The sequence below is a fragment of the Gymnoscopelus braueri genome (assembly GCF_963280865.1).
Source record: "Gymnoscopelus braueri genome assembly, chromosome: 15".
In the NCBI taxonomy this organism is placed as follows: domain Eukaryota; kingdom Metazoa; phylum Chordata; class Actinopteri; order Myctophiformes; family Myctophidae; genus Gymnoscopelus; species Gymnoscopelus braueri.
The window spans coordinates 45009400-45027001 of NC_137620.1; the positions used below are offsets into that span (position 1 = coordinate 45009400).

General features: G+C 39.8%; 1 protein-coding gene and 1 long non-coding RNA gene across 2 annotated transcripts in view; one reads left to right on the top strand and one right to left on the bottom strand.

Annotated features, from left to right (window-relative positions):
* The window catches only part of LOC308101240 (uncharacterized protein), a 28943-nt gene that overhangs the window by 7059 nt on the left and 4282 nt on the right, over positions 1-17602 (top strand). Inside the window, exons 5-8 of the mRNA XM_080450638.1 lie at positions 1442-1559; positions 10503-10657; positions 17167-17328; positions 17466-17504. Of these exons, the coding sequence (XP_080306764.1) occupies positions 1442-1559; positions 10503-10657; positions 17167-17328; positions 17466-17504 (474 nt within the window). The remainder of the gene's footprint in view (positions 1-1441; positions 1560-10502; positions 10658-17166; positions 17329-17465; positions 17505-17602) is intronic.
* On the bottom strand, positions 12538-13625 carry LOC308102336. The gene is made up of 2 exons (XR_013934643.1): positions 13362-13625; positions 12538-13097 (listed from the first exon to the last, which is right to left on the bottom strand). It is a non-coding gene; the product is annotated as an uncharacterized lncRNA (long non-coding RNA).

Consider the following 17602-nt stretch of genomic DNA (forward strand, 5'->3'; position numbering starts at 1 on the left):
CTTAAACTTAACATTTGTTTTTTTATGGAATTTCTTTGATTTTATTTTCATTTATTGATACAAATGCGGAAGTACATGCTTTTAAGTATTCAAAAGCAAAAGATTACAAAGTGAATTTGGTTTTTGATATGAACGCATTGCCGTATTGAAATTTAGACATTTAAAAAAGTAAATCTACAAATACTAATAGTGACAATAGCAGATCTACAAGCTCACAAAATGTCGCATCGCAACTCCTTGTGAGTTTGTAGATCAGCTATATCCGTGATATTTGAAATACGGCTTAAAGGACGATATAATCACATAATTGGTCCTCACTAATGCTCATGATAAAATGGTACCATTTTACCTGTGCGCAGTGACATTATCTTTAGGCAGGTTTTTTTTTCTCCAAACAAGATACCAAATTATTATTATAATTTTTTTATTATCGCAAGAACAATCACTGCTGGGTAACAGACCGAGAGAGAGGCACCACAAATACACATGCAAATATGGCCTTTGGTTTTAATACTGTTAAAAATGTGAAATGTAGGCTATTGTCTGTTTACTAAACAGCTGAAGAGATTGGAAGGAGACCCTTGTTACTGAACAAACACCAAATAGCAATGGTCATAATCAGAATATAGAGCTGAAACATTGCTTATTTTTTTAAGACGGGGTGCCGTGATTTTCAGTGATTCCCCCCCCCCCTAAAACATAATCATCAGGTATTATGGTTTTACTAGGAGGAAGATTTTTTTCAAAAAAGTGTACAGAAATTGTTAAAATTATGTTTTTATGTGGACACGCCTCCAGTTCATTAAGTATACCTGGTTCTCACCTTAGCACCTCCTCCACCACCTTAGCACCACACCTGTTGTGTTATGATAATGAGGGGGAGGGTATGGCTTTGTGATGTCACTAAAGCGCTGTTTCTCTATTGGCACGTTTGACCCTCAAGGTTTCAGCCTCCAGGAAGAAACTCCAAATAGTTAGAGAAGACATAAAACACCATAAAACCACCACCAGGGGGCTTAATGAAGTTCTATCAACCTCATAGACACATGAAAAACAGAAAAAGTGCAAAAACATGGCACCAGCTCTTTAACTTTTTTTGTTATACTTATACTTTGGGCTATTCAAAAATAGCACCGAGTGCCACGCTACAAGCTTGTAGATCTGTTTTTTTGTTTTGTTTTTAATCGTGAAGATTAGTGCAAATCTTTTAATATATATATATATATATTGTTTTACATTTTTAACTCAAATCTTTGCTTCTGGGGATTCTACAAATGTCTCCTAAATCTTAACAGTTAAAAAAAATGTATGTGGCTATAATATAACTTTAAATTAATTATTTATATTATAAAATGTTCTATTCTTTCTATTCTTTCTATGCATATTACTGTGTTCTATCTGTGTCTAATTAACGCAACTCGATTTGTGTTTTTTTTGCCAGACCCCCCAGACACAGTCATAAAAGGCTTCAGTAATAAGTGGTTCGTGGGCCTTGAGCAAGCTGCCCTGAGGTGTGAGAGCAGAGGAAACCCCACACCACAGAGTTTCACCTGGACCAGGTAGGACCTGTCTGTCTCTCTGCCTCTCTGCCTGTCTGCCTTCCTCTGGCTGACTGTCTGGATGACCAACTGTCTTAAGGCAGGTACAGACTGCAGCAGTGGTGGAAATGGACTGGATTCGCTTTGGGAACCCTACTCGTCACACATGCACGCGCGCGCATGTGTGACCGTGACCGTGACCGTGTGCGCGCACGATTTTTTTGGCGGTTCTGGGCGGATTGGGTTCGTTTTTTCCGCGGTTCTGGGCGGATTGGGTTCGTTTTTTTTCCAGTTTTTGGTTTCTTTATTTTGGTTTTAGGGTTAGGATTAGGAGTTAGGTTAGGGTTATGTTATTTAATTCATATTTTTTCCTGATTTGACCAATTTATTATCACAAAAAACTATTTCTGCCTAATAAAATATTCAAAGAAAATGGGTTTATACTAATGTATTTTGTGGATTATATTAGACAACAACTAGACGGTTAATTTCGCGGATTTGGGTACTTTATATTATTTTTTTTGTTACTTTATTTTGGGTTTAGGGTTAGGGTTAGGTTAGGTTTATGTTATTTAATTCTTTTTTTTTTGCGGTTAATTTCGTGGATTTGGGTACTTTATTTTCGTTTTTTTGTTACTTTAATTCGGGTTTAGGGTTAGGGTTAGGGTTAGGTTGTTTAATTCTTATTTTTTCGATTGGGTGCCCCTGATTACTCAATAAAAATACCTTAAAATTATACTCGAGTACAGTACTTGAGTACATGTACAGTACTTAATTAGTTACTTTCCACCACTCTCACTGTCAGCGTTAGATTAAAATTACTTACTCACCTTCTGCAAAGATTGTCTTGGTTTCAGAGAGCAGAGCATGGTGGTAAATATGAACTTTTGCCCCAAACTTTAAGTCTTTATATTCCATATGTCCACGTCCGTGTGTAGCAGCCTTGTTTACCTTGTGTGTGCACTAACTAGTCCATGAGCCAGAGCCCCAAAATTGAGCAATGATTATCGAAAGACTGGGCAAAACCAAACCTATATCAAATTGTTCATAGGGTCAATACGAGTAAATAAATATATGATAACCTCTCCACAGGAGCAGCTTTTTCATGGTTATCACACATTTTGTTATTTTCCCCATACGTACATGACAGGTGAAAAAATGACAAAATTTTAAAAAGAGTTATCATAATGAAACTTCCTGAGTTGATTACTTACATGAAGACAATGATTTATCGTATTACAAGTTTTCTGAAATTGTATATTTAAATATGCAAATTAGGCATTAGGAAAATATGCCCAAATTTGCATAACTTTCCAGAATCAACATTGGACAAAGCCAGAGTCAACATACTTATTTCATTTTGTTAAAGGGATACTTCACTTTCACATAAAATAAACATTAAAAAAATATATTTAAATATTTTAAATAAAAAATGAAAGAAGTTATGGCAAAATAAAGGCCCCCTCACACATTAGTAGGACACTCTAATGCGTGAGGGGGCCATGAATTTTCCATTACTTTTTTCATTTATTTTTTATATATTTTTTAAATGTTTATTTTATGTGAAAGTGAAGTATCCCTTTAAGATGTTGGAGTCAAAGGTTTTTAACGAGGGAATATTCAATATCTGGCTCAATTTTGGGGCTCTGGCTCATGGACTAAATGCCTAATTTGCATATTTAAATATACAATTTCAGAAAACTTGTAATACGATAAATCATTGTCTTCATGTAAGTAATCAACTCAGGAAGTTTCATTATGATAACTCTTTTTTAAATTTTGTCATTTTTTCACCTGTCATGTACGTATGGGGAAAATAACAAAATGTGTGATAACCATGAAAAAGCTGCTCCTGTGGAGAGGTTATCATATATTTATTTACTCGTATTGACCCTATGAACAATTTGATATAGGTTTGGTTTTGCCCACTCTTTCGATAATGAAATCTTGTCTGGCTCATGGACTAAACGTAGGCTTTACGTCGTCAAGCAAGCGGCCACAGAAGTCTGTTTCCTTTCAAAGCGATGTGCATTTCAAAATAAGAGTTTTTTTTAAATCTATACTTGAAAAGTGTTATAATTCAACACACGTTTTATTTTGAAATACTACTGGAAATAGAAGTAGCCAGGTTGAAACTACTTCACACGCAATTTTTTCCTGGACTAGGACCAAAATTCAGTCCTGGCACTTTGGTCCGGACCAAACATAACTAATAATTTGGCCGCGCGACCCGTAAATGACCGTAATAATCCTAAAACGGGAGCGAAAATATTTTTCCACAAAAAAAAAAAAAAAAAAAAAAACCTTTTTTTTTGTTTTGTTTTTTGGACAATCTGAAGAGCGTTCCCACACGTGTTCACAGCGTTCCCCCGCAACGGTTGCTATGGGAACGCCGTTCCCAAGCGTGCAACGCCATTTCCACCACTGGTGTCACTGCAGGACCTTTAAGTGGTCGGGGGGTCATCTGATCGTTAAGCATTACACACTGCAGGAGTTTATTTCTTGAAATCGGCTGTCATATATCGTTGTAGTTTTCACACTATAGATTGATCCCCGACCAGGGATTACACACTGTAGGATAGTTCACTAGGATGCTATCTCCAGTCTTAGACCCAATACATACATTTGTGTTTATTCCAATTCATTTTAATCGACGTATCCCGTGATATGCCCCTCGATCTCCCTCTCTCTCTCACTCTCTCGCACGTCAAGTGCGCAGAAGCAGTCAGTGACAGAGTTGCCATGTCCGCTTATTATAAGCGACTTTGGGATGTTTTTTCTGTAAAGTTGCTTGAAAGTGTAGTTGCTTTTTTGGCCTTGTTTCCTAATGTCTTTTGAACCAGTTGTTCTCAAAAATGTTCATGGCAAGGACCCCCAAATTAATATTTGTCCGCAGAGGCGCAGACCTCCCCCTTCTGAAAATATGTTGTGCCATAGACCCCCATACAAGATCTGCGTGGATTTGGAAAATATTTCAATTCCCCCCCCCCCCCCAGATTTCTTCTTTAAAAATAGCCTATCTACAACGTGAGCTTGTAGATCGTCTATTTTCAAGTATCCAATGTATTTGTATATAGGCTTCATGCATAGTCGCTTGTTGGGCTTGTTTTCACAAACCTGGTTGCTTATTTCTCTCGCAAAATCTGGCAACACTCACAGACAAACACACACATACACACACACACGCACACACACACACACACACACACACACACACACACACACACACACACACACACACACACACACACACACACACACATACGTACAGATCGCTCGCTCTCTGTGTGTGTGTCTCTCTCTCTCTCTATCTCTGTGCAATAGTCTCAAATAAACAGCCCCCTTCGAGCACGCTCGCTCACTCCCATTCTGTTTTATAATAATGTTTAACTTAATACAGGACTGGACAATAACTATGTGGGGGATCTGTTTGTTGTGGTCAGGTGGTCCACCGACCTTCCATAGCCACGGTGGCTGTAATGTGCTCTCATTGGCTGAAGCGTGCATCTCCTCGCAAGGTGGTCGCAGCCCCGTTCATATTGTATGATATTGTCTGCTGTCTTGTCCCAGACAGAGCTGAATATCTAACAAGGTAGTTATCTGAAAACGGTCTGAAAGCCGTCGCAGAGCAGATAATCGCGGCCATATCGTCTCGCGGAGCCTTTCACACACAGCGAGCATTAGCTCGCCGATCAAAGGCCGATCTGTGTCAGATCGGGAGGTATTTTCGGCGAGTGCCAAAAAAGGTCGGCGACAGCAATATCGGACCAAATCTCCTGCAGTGTGTACCTGCCCTTACTGTCTGTGGTTGTGTGTGTGGTCACTGTTAGGGAGCTGACGGTTCCAAATATATATATATTTTTTAAGTAAAAAAAAATATATCATGGTATTTTCTCTTTAAAGCAGGGGTCTTCAACGTTTTCAGGCCAAGGACCCCCTGGCTGAGAGAGAGATGAAGCAGGGACCCCCACTACATATTGTATGAAATTGTGTTTCAGATTAAACTTTTTTTGTTTACTTGGTCTGCCCTTTTTTCCCTCTACACCTATACCTCTTTGCCAAAAAATAGCAGATCTACAAGCTCACAACGCCTCGCAGCGTGAGGCGTTGTGAGCTTGTAGATCTGCTATTTTTGGCTAAAGTTCCTCTCAGAAAAAGGGATGCGAGGGTTCAAGTTGTTAAGGTAAGAAATCATATCCCATGAAGATTTGGCGGACCCCCTGTAGTAACTCTGAGGACCCCTAGGGGTCCCGGACCCCCTGTTGAAGACACCTGCTTTAAAACATTGAAACACTAGTTTTCATTGTGATATTGATTATGTTAGCTCCATTGATCCAAGCAGGAACACGATCTTGTTAAGCCGGAACACGATCGATTAAACATGCTTTGAAAATGATTGCCCATGCTCCCATTTACTAACCACTTAGCCTCGATCTCCAGGCTTTTATTGTTTAGTTTTGCTAAAAAATAAAAGCCTGGAAGCAGCGCGTCGGTGTACCCGGTATAGGAAGTGTTTCATTTCCCCAACCAACCAGAGTGCAGTGGGTGTCGCTCGTAATGTTGTGTTGACGGGGCGGGGGCTGACGGACAGATCGGTGAACCAATGGGATCACACGGATTCTCTCGCCGGAGATGTTAAACACACCCCTTTAGGTCAGAAAACAGGAGCGCTGCTGCAGCCTACTAACCACTTAACACGGCAGCCGAATCGCTAAGGTTAATTGGTTAAGTGGTCAGAATCTGACCACTAGATTTTTGTGGTCAGCACCTGACCACTTAACTGCCGATTCGGCGGTCCTGACAGTCAGATGGGTGGGCCGTGGTCCGTGGATGCTTTCGAGATTTTCAAGTGGGCCCTGATCCAGAAATGGATGGGAACCACTGGACTAGAGGTAGCTTTGTCATCGATTAATGGATTTTTCAGTGACGTTGGATTTGAGTCATTTCTAACTGGTTGACCATACTGTATCCTGTATATGATATTTACAGTTTTTCTCAATTGTTAACACACAAAAAGCGAAAATTCGGCACAATTTTCACAACCTTAACTTCATGTACTAATCGCTCGACCCAATTTGGCACTACTTCACACTCCCTTATCTGCATTAGACTCTGACTTTCCTTCTTTACACTCTGATGTCAATTACATTATCACCTTGTTGTCAAAACACTACACACAATGTTCAGTTGTTGCACACTCTTCTCACGTAAAATCTCAAAGCAACAATCTACAACACACCTTGTTGTCCAAACACTACACACAATGTTCAGTTGTTGCACACACTTCTCACGCAAAATCTCAAAGCATCAATCTATAACACCTAAATAGTCAAATCTCTAAACATTCAGGTCTGGTGAGCAATTTGCACCACCGGGCTGCTCCAGTGCGTGAGTGGTTCCAGGACCACCCACATTTTTCCATTCTGTACCTTCGACCTTATTCTCCTTTCCTGAATCCCATTGAGGAGTTATTTTGAGCTTGGAGGTGGAAGGTACGTAAATGAACGGAACCCACAGAGCCGGGTCCCACTGCTCCAGGCCATGGAGGAGGCTTGTGGCGACGTCACTGTTAGGGTGTGAATCTTCTGCTATCTCACGATTCGATTCCGATTCTTGGGGTCACGATTCTGATTCTTTTCCGATTTTTTCAAAACAAACGATTCTCGATTACGTAGTAAAATATGTTTTTTTCCAATTCAAAATCGAAAAATGACATGGCCAGACATAAACCGGAGGCATGATGCCTAAATCATGTAGAGAAATAAAACATTTTTGGCTGCATATTTGTTTTGTTTTATGTTTGAAAAAAGTAGGCCTACACTGAGTCATTTTACAAAAGGAGAAATGGTTCATTCTCCAGAGTCATTGTCATTCATATGGTGTGTTCCATTTCTATGATTGTGTTTTCAATTTTGCCCTGCAGTGTGCTGTAAATGTTTGGTAGTGTGCAGCACATGCTTATTGTGTGTACTGTAATGAATGGTATGTGTGTGTCATTTGAAAATATGGCTGTGTGTACCAAATGAAAACACGAGTTCCATTTTGTGAACAGTTAAAAGATTTGATGGCAAAGAGTCATCTTGCAAAGGCAGTGTGGGGTTTAGCATTTTGTGTGTGAGGTTTTCAGTTTTGTGTGTGCAGTTTTGAGAAAGCCGTTATTGTTTTGAGAAACGTGTGTTAACAATTGTGAAAAACTGTAATATGCTATTATGCTATGAACTTCTTTATGCTCCACTTGTTTATGCCTATTTAAGCAACGATGATGACGCACAGATTTTTGGTCATCTCAACGTTAATGGAAACTGATGGAAACTGACTTGTTTCCATTGACTGTTAATGGAAAATGGAATCAGTCACATTACTGCCCAGCAGCAGTATGCTTTTGCGGCTTTCTGCCTGAGTCACCCGGTGACAACTAGAAGCCATTCTGCTGGGTGGATTAAAGTATTCCCAGGGTGTGGCACGTTTGAAATGAGAGCCAGGGAAAATGGTTCATGACAATTGGCACTCCGTCTATTTATGAGAACAGACAGTTAGGGCCTGAGGGGGAAATGATTCACCCAGTGGCGGGCTAAAGGGGACAGTAAAGAGCTGTCTAAACCTTTGGTGATTTGCCTACAATGTGGAACCTATACAGTATGGTGAGGTGAGGTGCTGTTATTATTGCCAGATGAGAAAGTTGCTGGTAACTGCCACCTGATCTTAGACAATAGGAGCTTATACACGCCTTGAGAAAGGAGGGTTTGTGAGTAAAAAGCTTACCAGATGCACGCCATGGCATTACGCAATGACAGCCACAGGCAATGGCTGTGGGCAAACCTGTTAGAGAGAGAGAGAGAGAGAGAGAGAGAGAGAGAGAGAGAGAGAGAGAGAGAGAGAGAGAGAGAGAGAGAGAGCAGTGATGTTGCTAGGTTTTCAATGTAATGTAATGGCTCACAGGTGGTCATTGAAATGGGTCCCAGAAAAATGTTATAGGTCCCCAATAAAATGTTCCTTTCTTTTGTTCTTTCTCTCATTCTCTTTGATCTCCAATGGTTATACTTATAGCTACATTCATGTATGTTCAAATTATCTGAAAAAAAAAAAAAAAAAGGCAAATTTTAAACTATTTGTAAAATAAAGTGTGTGTGAGTACAGTATATCCTAATGCAGTATCCCCAAAATAATCATATTTGAACTGGGGGCCCCCCAAAATAATCATATTTGAACTGGGGGCCCCCCAAAATAATCATATTTGAATTGGGGGCCCCCCAAAATAATCATATTTGAACTGGGGGCCCCCCAAAATAATCATATTTGAACGCCCCCCCCCCCCCCCCAACCTGACAAGCACCTGGAACCAGGGGTTGAGGCATTACATTTAGTTTGACTCGGTTCCACAGATAAATATTGTGAGGCGTTGTGAGCTTGTAGATCGTCTATTTTCAAAATGTTTGCCTCTTTCTTATATTATTTGACAATTTGGCCAATGTTTGACCAGTTTTTACAGTATAGTTTGTTGATTACTTTTGATGCAGAAATGGTATTTCTTCTTTTCTTTCTTAAGGTATTAAAAGGGTCTTAAAAGTCCTTGTAGATCAGCTATTTCCGGCAGCTGAGACGCGTCCCTGTTTATCCCGGGTAGTAACGCTAGTACCTCTTGACCTATACGCATTGCCTCCAACTATATATATAAGGATTGCACTGTCTTTGTTTCATGATTGTTTGTACAGTTTGTTGCGTGTTGTTCTATATAGCTCTAAATAGCTTAATGAAATGAACTCATGAAAGGCACCACTCTCTTCACACTGGGTGTGATTCTTCTTCTACTGCCAATAAAGTATTCTATTCTATTCTATTCTATATTCTATTTAGCTAATGCAGAATGCAGTGGTGGAAAAAGTACTTGCATCTTTTGCTTAAGTAAAAGTACTGCAATACTCTGTTACAAGTAAAAGTCAGGTAATCAAAATTTACTTGAGTAAAAGTACATAAGTATTTGCATAAAAATATACTTAAAGTATCAATAGTAAAAGTACTCTTTGTGCAGAATATCCCATCTAACAAGTTCATAATGTATACAAATCTTTTGAAATAGCAGATCTACAAGCTCGCAATGTGTCGCATCACAACGCATTGTGAACTTGTAGATCTGCTATTTTCAAATGGCCTAAATATATATAGGGCTGAAGTGGTTAATGTATGTTTTGTGATAATAATCTAAATCTACAAAGTAACTAGTAACTAAAGTTATCAAATAATTGCAGTGGAGTAAATGTACAATATTTGCTTCTGAGATGTAGTGGAGTAGAAGTAAAAGTATTGAAAATGGGAAATACTCCAGTAAAGTAAAAATTCCAGAAAAGTGTACTTAAGTACAGTACTTGAGTGTACTTAGTTACTTTACACCAGTGCCACATGCGTGTGCATGTGTGCGCACGCGTGTGCATGTGTGCATGCGCACACATGCACACGCACACATCTGTGTCGTCGTGGACACTGGATAGTAACCATAGACTGTAACCCATGAAAAGATTTATTCTCCCCCTATCGGTTCACAACTCGGACGGCGCTGATTCGACTAGCAGACCTTCGGCCGGTCGGTGCGGGCACTCGCGCCTCCTCGGCCTCAAGCTCTGCTGAGTCGGCGCGCCTCCGTCATGGACAATAACTATTATCACGTGTGAGTGTGAACGTGTGTTCAGCGTTCCCCTAGCGTAGCTTCCTGGTTGCTATGTGGGGGGGAACAACAAAAGCCAGGTCGGCCTCGCATCAAAGCCTCGCCTCGCGCCTCCTCCTCCTCGCGCCGCCTCGTATCAAAGCCCCGCTTCGCGCCTCCTCCTCCTCGCGCCACCTCGTATCAAAGCCCCGCCTCGCGCTCCTCTTTCAATTTCCCTGGAATGCCCATTTCCCTGTGACATATATACACATGCTAATTGAAAGCATATTATAATGGCTGTGGACATGTGTTTTTGCTCCTTGCAGAGAGGGCAAGGACTTACCAGAGGGTGTGATCCCTCACCCTACAGGGACACTGGAGTTTGGGCGGCCCCTGAGCCTGTCAGACGCTGGCATCTACAAATGTGAGGCAAAGAATGAAGTCGGGGTGGGGAAAGCAGAGATGGAGGTCACCGTGGCTGGTAGGTGACAGGCAGACATGACAACATGGGACATTCTGCATAATGAGTAATTTTACTTTTGGTACTTTAAAGTACATTTTGATGCCAATACTCTTGTACTTTTACTCAAGTAATTTTTGAATTCCGAACTTTTACTTGTAACAGAGTATTTCAGGTATTTTCTTACCTTAATACACATTGTCATAAATACTATGCTTCCAGTCGCTAGTTTAAAGTCTTCTTTCAGTCATCATGATGTGCGTTTTGGTAAATTATGGTCCCATTTATTTTAAAATGTATTATAAAGTATGCTATGCTCTAGGAGGGGTGAGATGATTTCATTGACAAGCTACACAACCAATAGCATTCATTCCCCGCCCCCGCTCTTGATTGACAAGATACACACACACACGCACACACACACAAACACACACACACACACACACACACACACACACACACACACACACACACACACACACACACACACACACACACGCACACACACACAAACACACTAGTCAGTAGATTTTGTCGCTGATTGACTTGTATTCTCTGACTACTGTCTGTTCAGTGTCCTCTCCCAGGTAGCAAATCAAGTCAGGTTTCTAGTGTGACGACGTCTCCACGCCCCGCCGAACGGAGCGTCCGCTCGTCGGGACCCGACGTCTCCACGTGCCGTCCTTGATCAGCGTTTACCGTGCGCAACGCCGAGCGTCCACCCGGCGTAGCGTTGGCGGGACGGGCGGACGCGCCAGCGGCCGAGTAGCGTGGCGCTGTTGTATATGACCCCCCCACCCCCCTGGGTGGGCGATTATGGACCCCCACCCACATTTTTTATATAGCCTAGATATTGTATTCTTTAAGTGTGTATAGTTCAGACATTTAACCCATACTTTGTAAGGTGCTCCTTTATCCCTGTACACCAAACCTCTTAAATCCAAGCCAAAAATAGCTGATCTACAAGCTCACATGTCTGCGACGCGTTGTGAGCGTGTAGATCTGCTATTCCCCCAATAGAGATGCAAGGGTTCAAGTGGTTATGTAAAAATACAGTACCTATCACAAAGATTGGCAGCCCTGTTGAAGACCCCTAGCCTAATGTAATAATGCAGCACAGATGTTAAAGGGTTATTTCACTTTCAAAAAAACTTTTTGTCATTTTCTCATCTACTCAGGCCTTTGTGAACCCCCCAGACAGTTTTTAAGTTGCTTGATTCATTATTTAGATATTTGATATCCATTTTAACAGACACGCCCCCTTCCTATACAAACCCATTATAACTTCAATCTCCATTTTTAACATGTTAGATTCGTCAAAAACACCCGTCCTTGGTTCTGGTGACTCACCCTGCTCTCCTAATACGCGAGGGGGCCGTGTTTTTTTGATAACTTTTTTCATTTATTTTTAATATTTTTTTTGGAAAATGGAAAAAATTAAATACATTAAAAAAATTAAATAAAATAAATGAAAAAAGTAATCGAAAAAACACGGCCCCCTCACGTATTAGGAGGGCAGGGTGAGTCAGCAGAACCAAGTACGGGTGTTTTTGATGAATCTAACAGGTTAAAAATGGAGTTTGAAGTTATAATGGGTTTGTATAGGAAGGGGGCGTGTCTGATAAAATGGATATCAAATATCTAAATATTGAATGAAGTAACTTAAAAACGGTCTGGGGGGGTCACTAAAGCCTGAGTAGACGATAAAATGACCAAAAGTTTTTTTGAAAGTGAAATATCCCTTTAACTTCGTTTTGTTTTATTAGAAAAGGTACACAAATTAAGCAATACATATCCATAATGAAACAATACATATCCATAATGAAACAATACATATCCATAATGAAACAATACATATCCATAATGAAACAATACATATCCATAATGAAACAATACATATCCATAATGAAACAAACTTTATTAATTTAAAATATATTTTCATATATACACAAATGCTATCATTTAGCTAGGGAACACCTGGAACCCTCTCAAGGACCACTGGTGGTAACATTCATAAGGAAAGAAGTTCATTCAAGTGACAGTTCATATGAATGGCCTGAATGGCCTGTAGTTCGCTGTTTTACCCCTGCTGGTGTCAAAAAGATATTTTTCTCCAAAGGGTTGTTATAAATGCATGGAACATTTAACCGCTGAAAACAGTCCAGTGTTTCTGAAATAATTCTACAACGTGCCTAGTTTAACTAGCTATGTAGTATAAAACAAGCATGGCAACATAAGGGCACAGTCACACATAGGCTTCAGAAACTCCAGCGTCCTTGTTCACTTCAGTTCTGTGGGGGATTATGCGCTTGCTGTGTTTTGCCGCGACACTTTCAATGTGTCTGAAGCGAATTGGTGATCTTGTAGTTTTCTTTCTGTGAGCCAACCGCTCAAGTCAAACAACTACAAACCAGAGAACTGGCACTGCCCACAAGGCAATATGGGGAAGTATGCATCTGACCTAGCCTGGCTCCACCCCCTGAATCCTTTGCCTAGCATTCAGGGTCTGGTGACGCTTTCGAAGGCGGGTGTTCCTCGGTTGAAAATCTGTACGACGAATCGGGATCGGGACAATCCAGTATGAACCAATCGCGTTGGTTCATAGTGGAGTCCCACTTTGGCCACGCCCCCATCTCAGAACTCCGCTGCATTGAGAGGGCTTTCAGACTGAATAATGGAGTGAAACGAAATGAAAATTCAGGCTGAGTGTCAGGCTACATCTGACCCCTTGACATGTGTTAACTACAAGGCTTCTGACCTAGATGTGTGACCATGCCCTGAATCCTCCTCACAACTTGAGAAGTAGATGGGAAGGCATGTTTTGAACTGTACTTAAACAGGTTAAGGTTAATATACTATATGCTTCCAGTCGCTAGTTTAAAGTCTTCTTTCAATCACCATGATATGCGTGAAATTATGGTGCCCTCTGCAGGTTGTAAACTGTATGACATATGTGTATGCCTTACTGATCTGATCACATCTATAAGACATAGAGTTCAGAGGTCACAGAGAAGTGTTTTAAACACTATTTTATACTTATACATTTTCTTTTAAACAATGGTTATATAACCGATCTATAGGATCACTCAACCCAGTGCATAGTGAACTTGTAGATCTGCCTATAATGGCATCATGCCCTGAATAGAGACACCAGGATGAAAGCTGTAGATCTCACTGTCAGTTTCACTATTTGACTGTCTGCAGGACCGTTCTTTATTCATCCATTTTGATCTGAGGATTTACACTTTTTAAACAACTAACTGTTTGACATCAGTCAGCAGCAGTGGTAGAAAATGTTTTACTTAAGTAAAAGTATCAATACTGCAATGTAGATGTACTAGTAAAAGTCCGGAATTAAAAAATCATTTGAGTAAAATTACAAAAGTATTGGTATCAAAATATATTTAAAGTACCAAAAGTTTAAGGTACTCACAATGCAAATTGTCCCATTTCACAAGTTTTCAAATGTATAAAATGTCTAAAAAATCATTTGAAAATAGCAGATCTACAAGCTCACAATGCTTCGCATGGTCACGCATTGTGAGCTTTTAGATCTGCTATTTTCAAATGGCCGAAATGTATATAGGGCTGAAGTGGTTAATGTATGTTTTGTAATAATAATCAAAATCTTCAAAGTAACTTGTAAATAAAGTTTTCAAATAATTGTAGTGGAGTAAAAGTACAATATTTGCCTCTGAGATGTAGTGGAGTAAAAGTAAAAGTACTGAAAATTGGAAATACTCGGCAGAAAATAGGGTCCATTTCCGGGGAGGGAATAAGTCACAGCTCAGAGTCCGAGGTTTTCATTCTCAACAATTCACTTTATTGTCAGTCTTTTAGCAATCACATACAATTTAGGTCAGATCTTGTATAGAGCAATTTGTCCACAGAATCTACTTTATCCTGTTGAACGTGGCATCCGCTTGCATGTCAAACACGGAGCCCTGTCCTCCTCAAAAACAGGCCATTATATATCAAAGCATTTATTTCACATAAGACTACCTACTTCTGTATCAGTCAATCACCAGTGAGCGTTGTCAGAACAATTGACTTGGGCCAGCCCCTTCTCAAGCAATGAATTAACGATCTGCCCCCTTCACTCTGACACATGAAAATCTTTCTTTATCCCCATCTATAAACCCGTACTTTCCCATACGCTCACATTATAACATTATTATACAACATTTTATTAATGTTTAAATAAGTCCAAACAGTAACATGTCCGATGTCGTATGAATGATCTAGATAATTGAGATCACTTAAAAGAAACGCGCTCTCCTCCTGGGTTCCCCCGCCGTACCCCCTTCTTGGAGAACTCAGCCCCTCCCCTCTGGAGGGAACGTCAGAAACCCTTTTCTCAATAATTTTGCCATTAATCACGGAATGATCATATTATCCCACTAAAGGTCTTCAACTATATTTTACTAAAGCTCATATCTATCTGTGAATTTAGACAATGAATCCTGTATGTTTTAGATTAATTCTGTCAGTCTGCTAGTTCAGGGAGCAGTGTCTCACGGTGCGTTTTAACAGCGGGCGATCAGCGGGCGATCAGGATAGTATTTTCCGGAAGTGCATTATATGTCTATGAGAGCCGGCGACTACTGGCGATAGGGCGAAGTGGGCGGGGGGGCGATGAAAGATGGATTTTCTTTATCTTTTGGACGATGTCGCCGGCGATCGCCCGAGAGTCGCCCGCTGTTAAAACGTACTGTTAGTGTCAACAGGCACTCTTGCATAATATTATAATGATATCTGTCGGAACAAAAGAACTCGGCTGGGTGCGGTGCTTAGATTCACACTTCAAACGGCCATCGCCTGCTTCATAACAAAAGACAGGATTCTTAGAAGTGTTGTCTTGATTAACTCACTGCAGCTGGCAGTCACAGGTAAAATCCCACAAATAGCAACCTTTTTATTGTCCTAATTACATGAAACATTTTAACATTTCCTGGGTTTAAAATATATTAATATAATAGTTTCAGTCCATATTCTATAAGCACAGGACCCGATATACGACATTCTCCAGTAAAGTAAAAAATACCCCACAATTGTACAGTATAAGTACAGTACTTGAGTAAATGTACCCAGTTACTTTACACCACAGGTCAGCAGGATGTTCACTGTCTGACTGAAACTGACTGAAAATCAGTCTAGCTGAACTTGGAAATCTAAATTTGATACAACAGTGCCCTCTGGTGGAGGAAAACACAACATTTTCAACAGTTAAAATGCAGCATTAAGTTTAGTTAACACATTATTTGAGGTTATTTGTTGTACTTATTATAGAACACATACATCCTCAAGGAACACAGTGGAAATAAACTGTCAGCTTTATTGAGTTTTTATCCTTTAGATGATGGTGGAGCCTGTGGATATGGAGTGACTGTCATGATCGTGATATTTTACTTAACATATAATATAAATATATATTACATTTCTGTTTGGCTTTCAGTAGTGTAAAGTAACTAAGTACATTTACTCAAGTACTGTAAGTATTTTATTGAATATTTGTATTGTATTACATTTTTTTCATTTTCCCAAAAAAATATCAAAAATAAATAAAAAAGTTAGCGAAAAAACACGGCCCCCTCACGTATTAGGAGGGCAGGGTGAGTCACCAGAACCAAGGACGGGTGTTTTTGATGAATCTAACATGTTCAAATTGTTTGAAGTTATAATGGGTTTGTATAGGAAGGGGGCGTGTCTGATAAAATGAATATCAAATATCTAAATACTGAGTCAAGCAACTTAAAAATGGTCTGGGGGGCTCACAAAAGCCTGAGTAGACGATAAAATGACCAAAAGTTTTTTTGAAAGTGAAACATCCCTTTAAACATTTTTGTATAAATATTTTCGGATATCTCTATGGGAAAAATGAATGGGCTTTCAATCTGTGGCACCACCAAATGACCGCTACTGCTATGCCCTATTAGTGCACAACCAATGTGATAAATGCATAACTACAACTATAGTAACAAGAAAGGGTGGCAAATGTAAATGAGTTGTAGCTCACTCTGGCCCAACGGTTCTGTTGTGCAAATATAGGAGGTAAAGGTGTAAAGAGTATTGCATGTACAGATTAAGGGTCCAACAGTAAATCAAATGAATAGATTGAATTAATTATAAAACATAATCGATAATCAATTTTAATTAAAATAATAATTGATTTAATACAATTATCTATATCTGTATTGTCCTCAGACGAGCCTTCCATCGGTGTCTCCAGTCTTACTGTACATCTGTCCAGTTTGTTTGTCCAGTTTACACCACCATGTAAATGTTAGTGTTAGTGCATGTTAGTGCATTATTTCCATACACTAACATGGAAATAATGTTTGCTCAATTTACCTATAACTGTCAACTATTAAACCATTTATTAAAACTATGTACATTGAACTGTGGTCCTTAACAGCACATTGTAAAAAAACAAAAACATATAACTTGATGTGAACGACTACGTCACCACAGAATTTATTGATTCATATTATTATGTTATAACAGTTGTGTCATGACTCACTGTCTTTCAGAGGATATGATTCAGAGAGGATCAACTGTAGGACCAACAGAGAGAGGATTAACAGAGAGAGGATCAACAGCAGGAGTGATTGCAGGGATTGTGACTACAGTGATCATAATCTTGGTGGCAGCAATACTGGGATATTTATACTGTACAAAGAAGAAGCAAACTAGTAAGTCTTGAACTAATTTGAAATCCATATTTGACACATCCATACATCTATGTATCTATTATGATAAAAATGTGAAGATCTAAATGATTAGTGTCTCCATACTGACCTCTCACTGTCTCACATCTCAACTTTTACAGAACGAGACACAGCCACAGCCTCCATCATATGGCAAGGAGGTAAGTGTGTGTGTGTGTGTGTGTGTGTGTGTGTGTGTGTGTGTGTGTGTGTGTGTGTTTGTGTGTGTGTTTGTGTGTGTGTGTGTGTGTGTGTGTGT